Raw genomic sequence first — 6,729 nt, 5'->3', positions numbered from 1 at the left:
CGTCTCACCACCCTGCTCTCGGACGGCGTCGTGCTCGCCGACATCGTCGCCACGCTCGACCCCGCGCGTCTGTCCCCGAACGCCGTCCGCCGCTTCGCCCCGCGCAACGTCTTTTCGGCCCCCATCTCCCACCCCGCGCCCGGCGCCCCGCTCTCCAACGTCGACGCCCGCCAGAAGACCGTCCAGTACAACAATAACACCCGCCTCGTCCTCGCCGCCGTCAAGAAGCTCCTCGACGTCGTCCGCGCCGACGCTAACATCCACTCGGTCCCGGGCATCGTCGACCACTTTGTCGGAAACGCTCCGGCCGTCCCCCCCGTCCGCGACATCCGCCCGGCCTTGAGGCTCGCACAGCTCGTCTTGGCCGCCGCCGTGTACGGACCAGACCACACCTACCGCGACGTCTTTTGGCAGCTGCCTACAGATAGCTTGCGCAACTCGCTGCACAAGTGCCTCACCTCTGTGGCCCAGGCTGTCGAACTTCCGCCTCCCGACTTGCTGTACGCCGACGGCCCTGCTTCCGCTTCCGCTCTGCCAGACGACCAACAACCTCCCTCCGCCTCTACTTATTCACAACCCTCTCGTAACATTGATTCAAACACTCCCGCTTTGCCCACTGCCTCGTCTACCATTCACCCTTCCACACCTGTCACGGAGACACCCGGTGCCTACAACCCAGGTGCCTCTGGTCCATCAACTATCCCGATCACTTCCGCTACTGCTACGGCTACTGCATCTGCCACGGCTGCCACAGCCGTTGGAGCCGGTATTGCCGCAGCGTCTTTGACAAAAGACGCACCTCAATCTACTGGTGTTATCGAGCTTAGCCGCAAGCACGACGCTGAGGCCTTTGCTCCACCTTTGTTCGGCGAAGCCGCCTTGGCCCACAGTGCTATGCTAGACGACCGCATGGGCGGCCGCAAGATTTCCCTTGTCACAGATGACGAGAACAACAGCCGTGGCAGTCTCTCCCCGCTCCGCCAAAGCTCCCGCTCTACGGATCACGGTTTGTCAGCCACAGATCAGTTCCCAGGTGAGCGCAAGGTGGACGAACATTTTGTCGAGAATATTAACCAGCACGACCAGCATGTCGATCAAGATGGTCATAGCGCGACTGGTTCCGACGACTTTTTCACCCCAAAGGAACACACGCCTGGAGATCATAGTCCCACGGAGGGAACTGAGGACGTGTCTCACGTCCCGGCACAGGAGCCCAGCACACAGTTTGCTGGCGTTGCCCCTTATCATGTCGATGAAACGGTACGCCACTCCGTAAGTACATCCATCACGAGACACATATCTGTCGCTCCAGAGTTCGAACCAAGCGACGAGCTTCAGGAAGATGCCTCCGTTGATTCTTCCTCTATCAATCTCAGCGCGAGAGAGCTAAGAACGTTGTCAAGTAGGGCTCCGATTGACTTTACAAATCCTGCCTATTTGATGAGTCCCTCAGGCTCCGACGCGCCGGAGCCCTCTAGTCAGTGGCAAATCTACAGACAGAAGACCCATGCGGCTGACGTTATGTCTCCGCAGCAGTTATTTTCGCCGCCCCCAATGCCAAGGCGATTAAGTAGGACTACCGCTGCCACGCAGATGACACCCCCCCAGGTCGCTCCTATACTCTTTCGAAATGGATCACCTCAACTGTCTGCTCATTCTGGGGAAGGAAACATGTTCGAAGATCCGCAGCTCCTGTCCAAAAACTCGAGGGTACCATTCGCCACAGCGTATCAATCTCCCGGCGGAGGCGAGCATCCTTTAGGACAGCCACTACAAAACCCACAAGACGGAAGCCAAGCACATGCGCAGAGCTCCGTGCAGCAGCGCACCGGCTCCTTTGCGTTACCTCCCACAGCATCCCACGGGTCGCGGGCTAGCCAACAAGATGGCGACAGTCCATTCGACGAAACCGTTGGTCCTACGGACGATGGGGACAACTATGCTAACCAGGCCGACGCCACCGATCCAAGCTTCGAGAAGGACGGCGAAGAAAGCGCCCAAGGGGGCGCTGATGAGTACGAGTATGATCAGGAGGAGGAGGGCGCTCCCTACGACGATGGCTTTGATCCTGACAAGGACGACGTTTTCGAAAAGGTAGAGGAGTACGATGTTACAACTCCTGAACATGAAGGTGACAACCCTGACGAGGAGGAGGCTCACTCCAGTGGGAATATGCAGCAATCAGTGAGTGCATCAGGTTCGGACCGAGCAGATAATGGACCCGCCATGGCCATGTGGACGGAAGGGTCGGATTCTAACGAAAGAATTCGACGCACTCCCAGATCCAGCCCCTCTGCTTCTGAGAGATCTACGGGCTCTGGGCGGGGGTCACGCCATTCTGACGTTTTTCGAGAGGCAGAGGCGATGGTGGCAGCAGACGCCGAGTATCTCGCGCCTTCTGAGTCGGCGAAATCCCCTGCACCCCGTCGTGCGGTACATCCGAGTGGATACCCCACTGCACTTCAGTACCGTGAAGTGCCACCCACCCCCCCGTCTCCTCCAACCGTAGCAGCTCTGGTAGAGTCTTTCACCGCACGCAGACATGCCGCTGAGTCTGTTGACGCGAATCCAGTCAGCACCATGGCACCTTCCGCAGGATTATTTCAGAAGTTAATTTCGGTTTGGAGGAGTTCAGAATTAGCAGGCATAGACAATGCGGACCGGGGAACCAACCGTTTGGATTCCAGTCTTGCGGCAATATATCGCGGTGACCAAAACGTGTCGCAGGCAACGACCCAAGATTCCACTTTACCGTCTGGTGACACAGATCTCATTCCGTCGAAGACGGTCCATGCCGAGAGCCCGAGGAGCAGACGCCGCAGGGCAATTAGGATGGAGCCGGGGTCCCCTGTACATCAGGACCTCCAAAGGGCGCATGAAGCCAGCACGGAATCAGGGCGTTATTCTGCAGATGAGAGAGGTTCCATTGCGTCATTCAGTGATGCGTTTTCCTCAGAGAAGGAACGTTCTTTCCTTCATACAGGACAGGGCGAAGGATATAACTGGGATGAAGCGATACAGGGTGACCAGTCTGCTGGAATCCCGCTGTCATCCAGCGCGAGTCAGGATCAGCGAAACAGTGAAATGCGCACCGATACTAGCAGGGAAGCGACACCAGGACGGAGCCGACCACCCCTCCCACCATCACCACGTGCTTCCCGTCGGAGAACGAAGACCACCCACAGCACAAGCACTCACGGCACTCAAGGCAGAACTGTCGCTACCGATGGCAACGTAATTAGAATTGATCGGCGCCATCTTGATTGGTTAACCAAAGAATTGCTAAATGCGCGTGACATGTTATCTAGGCAAGAACTTCAAATGACTTTCCACGAGACACAGCGTGTCGAACAAGAAGAAGAACTTCTGCTGGACAAGCAGAACGCTGAATCGGTTGTGGGTGCAATGACACAAATTTTGGCCGATAGAGAGGGCGAGCTGAAGGATGCTAGGAGTCGATTGAGTGTGGCGATTGATAGTGTGGGCACCACCACCCAGGCCAGATCGTCATTGGCATCGTCGAGGAACTCTATGTCTGCTGAGAGCCAAAACCTGAATAAGCTGATCACAGAGGGTCATGCCAATTTGCATTCTCGCTTTGACGAGTCAGACAAGAAGGGTGAGCAGATTGCAGACCAAATGACAAAAGAGACGAGAGGGCTTTGGGCTGAAGTGCAGAGGGCAATGGTTCAACAGATGACCGAAATGACGGAGAAGAGGGACGAAGAACTCGAGCTTTTGCGGCAAGAGTTAGAGCATAGGCAAAGCCTCATCGCCAATCTGCAAAAGTCAAGTGAAGACTTGCTATCCAAGAACACTGGATTCCAGAGTGACATCACTACAATGCGCGCTGAGAGACAGAGAGCTGACCAACGTTACCAATTGGAAATGGCCCATGTTGGTGCTCAGGTTGAACTCGTGAATGAGTTCTCTAAGAAACTACACGACAACTTCAGGGAAACGGAGAACCTTCGCCAGCAGGTCCTGCAGTATCAAGACAAACTGTCTCACATTACGAGCACTTCAGGCGTCAGTCAAAGACAGATCAAGGAGCTCAGGGAGGCCGTGACTAGAGCGAACGATGATTGTGCTCGTCTTCGTCGGGAAGCAGATCTTGCGAAGAGAAAGGGAATGGAAGCAGTTCGTCGAGCTGAAGAGTTAGAGGAGTTGCGTCACAAGGACGCGGCCGCGCACAGCGCTAGTAGGTTTCCCGATCGCCAAGCTAGAACAGATTCTAGTTCCTACCGCAGTCACGAACCCATACGTCCTGCCGGTCAAAACAGACCTGGAGGCTCTGGTTCTGGGGCACGATACCATACCGCCACTCGCTCTAGGGGTATCGCAGCATCGCCAACGCCTGCAAAGAACGCTTGGCTAATGATTAAGGACAGGATTGGAGGAATTGTCACTGGAAAGGAGAGCAGCTCCTTGAGAAGGCGCCCCACTGGAACGCATGTGCGACGGGATCCGATGCGTAATGGGCCGCCCAGCCAGTCATCTGGAAGCCATTCTCGCTCTCGAGCGTCGCCAGGGGGAGAGGATGGTCTGCCCAGGTCCCGTAGTGCCTCTGTGAATTCTCGGTCGTCGAGAGGATCTGGTTCCTCACTTCGGAGCGGAGGCGGTTCCAAGTCTGGAAGTCAAGTGTCACCGATAGCGGACACACGCCAGTACATGCGTACCTCTCCGCGAACGAGAGAATATGAGCCTGTGCGGGCGGCCAACTTCCTGTAGATACAGATAGTCTGCGCATCGTCTATTCCATAAACGTAAAGGGTATGCAAGTAAAAATCCATAGACATTGATAGTGATGGATTTACTTTATCGAATCGCTCTTCTCAGTTTGCGACGTTTAGAAATATTGCTTTTAGTGAGCTCGTCAGTGTGACTAGTTTCTTACAGTTATCTTACTTCTATTGTTTGCCATTACCACCCTGTGGCAGCGAGCTTACGAGGCGGGGACTGCTTGTCGGAGCTCGAGGAACACGGGGGTGGCTTGTCTTCCCTCCGCTTCCTCGGAATCCTCGTTTCAAGAATGGCCTTCACAGATTCTCTCATGAACGGATCCTCAAGCGATAGACCACTTCCCCTCATACCATGCGGATCTACAGCAAAAGATTCAGACTCTGAAGTTCCAAAATCTTCTGGGTTTACACCCCTTCTCGGCCCTCGGCCCTCTCCCTCTTTCCACTTCCCGCCGTGTGAGTCAAAACGCGATTTGCTTGGACCCACCTCCTTCGAAATGGATATTGGTTTCTCGTCGGCAGAGTGATTATCCATTGTGATCGGTGAGCGAATCTTCGAGCCTTCCTCCTGCTTTCCATTAATTGACAGAGTAGCGGAGTTCGCAGTGCTCTGAAGGTCCGAAGGACTAGCTGTAGGGGCCACGCTCAGGGGCGATTCAAGTCGTCTGGCTTTCAACGGACGTTCTGGGCAGGGTTCCTGCTGTCCGTCTACCGATAAGATGCCCGAAAAGGAGCTTGTGTGGGTCGGTTTCTCCGCCGAAGCGGCCTCAGTTGTCGGGGGTTTTGGCTCGACAGGCTCCGGCACATGGGCGTCCTCATCTTCCGACTCGCTCTCCGCCGACGAGGCAGAATCTGAGTCATCGGTCTCATCGGGCTTCTCAAAGATGCCCGACGTAGCACATGCCAACTCCTTGGCTTGCTTACTTCCTGCGAAGGCGACGTGCAACACAGGGAACTCAACGACAGACCTTCCACTTAGGGCTTGCCTGAGGGTTTGGGCATTGTGAATGGGGACGTATCGATTCAAGTCAAACTTGTCGGAGCGAGTTGAGACCGGGCGAGGCGATGTGGACGGAGAGATGAGGGTGCTGGCGGCCAGGACGTGCTCGTTCCGCAGAAAGACGACCAAGTCGTCCGGACTCGCGCACAAATACTTTGCGTAGCCATCATTGGCCTTGGACGTACATGTAATAGCATCGGACCTCCTCCTCTTCCTGCCCTTCTTCAGGGCGCCAGTGGCGCCCAATAAAATGGCTTCAATGCGCTGCTCCTCCTCACAAGCGTCGACCTTGACGAGCTTAGTGCCGGGGGACTTGTCACTGCAACTGGCAAAGTAGAGATCCAAGTGCCAGAACATGGCCTTCACGCGGGGGTCCTTCTTCTCCTGCGGAGCGGGCGGCGGCGGCGGGACGTCCGGCTCGGGAATGGAGCGGACGTGGGACGAGTTGCGGGCGTGGCGCGCAAAGCCGCGCGGCATGAAGCGCAGGTTGATGTTGCGCTTCGCGGCCTCCTTGGTGAGCATGGACATGCGGCCCTTGGATATGCCGGGAGGACGGGGGCGGTTCTTCCCGTTCGGACGGGGGATGGGGGATTGACGCAGGCGGGCGGCCGAGTCCAGGATGCGACCGGCGTCCTCGAGCAGCGTATAGTCGTTGATGAAATTGGTCTCGTTGTAGTTGACTTTGCGCACAGCGGCGGCCCTATTGCGCACTCCGGAGCATTTCTGTGGGGGACGGTGGGGGCGGGGGGATGAATGGATGAATAACGGTTAGCGGGAGACTTGGTGTCAGTGGCGTGATCAATGTGTAGGATGTGGGCAAAGACAATACAGGCAGAGGCAGCAAGCGGAGCGTGGTAAACTCACAGTGACGGTCTTGTGGACGATGACGCAGGGGAGCGAGCACGACGCGACCTGACAGCGGGGGCAGCGATACTTGGCGACGACGGAGCGGCCGCGCTGCGCGCAGGCGTGGCAGAGGCCGAAGCG

The 6,729-nt window shown here is 56.5% G+C and overlaps 2 protein-coding genes; both read left to right on the top strand.

Annotated features, from left to right (window-relative positions):
- The window catches only part of CHC_T00005710001 (hypothetical protein), a 2,124-nt gene extending 848 nt beyond the window's left edge, over nt 1–1,276 (top strand). The window contains exons 1-3 of the mRNA XM_005717377.1: nt 1–67; nt 226–933; nt 1,016–1,276. The exon at nt 1–67 is cut by the window's left edge and continues 848 nt beyond it. Of these exons, the coding sequence (XP_005717434.1) occupies nt 1–67; nt 226–933; nt 1,016–1,276 (1,036 nt within the window). The remainder of the gene's footprint in view (nt 68–225; nt 934–1,015) is intronic.
- Nucleotides 1,277–1,440: 164 nt separating this feature from the next.
- On the top strand, nt 1,441–4,826 carry CHC_T00005709001 (hypothetical protein). XM_005717376.1 is given in 2 exon segments: nt 1,441–4,731; nt 4,732–4,826. 1 exon segment carries the CDS (start codon nt 1,441–1,443, stop codon nt 4,729–4,731), a length of 3,291 nt encoding a protein of 1,096 aa, XP_005717433.1. The 3' UTR covers nt 4,732–4,826.
- The last annotated feature ends 1,903 nt before the right edge of the window (nt 4,827–6,729 follow it).

The sequence above is a fragment of the Chondrus crispus genome, genomic scaffold, assembly GCF_000350225.1.
Source record: "Chondrus crispus Stackhouse genomic scaffold, scaffold_309, whole genome shotgun sequence".
In the NCBI taxonomy this organism is placed as follows: domain Eukaryota; phylum Rhodophyta; class Florideophyceae; order Gigartinales; family Gigartinaceae; genus Chondrus; species Chondrus crispus.
Note: the sequence above shows the minus strand (reverse complement) of the source record. Positions and strands in the feature narration are given on the sequence as shown.

What these genes read in the sequence shown, in the direction of transcription:
- CHC_T00005709001 (XM_005717376.1), top strand. Translation starts at nt 1,441, where the DNA reads ATGAGTCCCTCAGGCTCCGACGCGCCGGAGCCCTCTAGTCAGTGGCAA.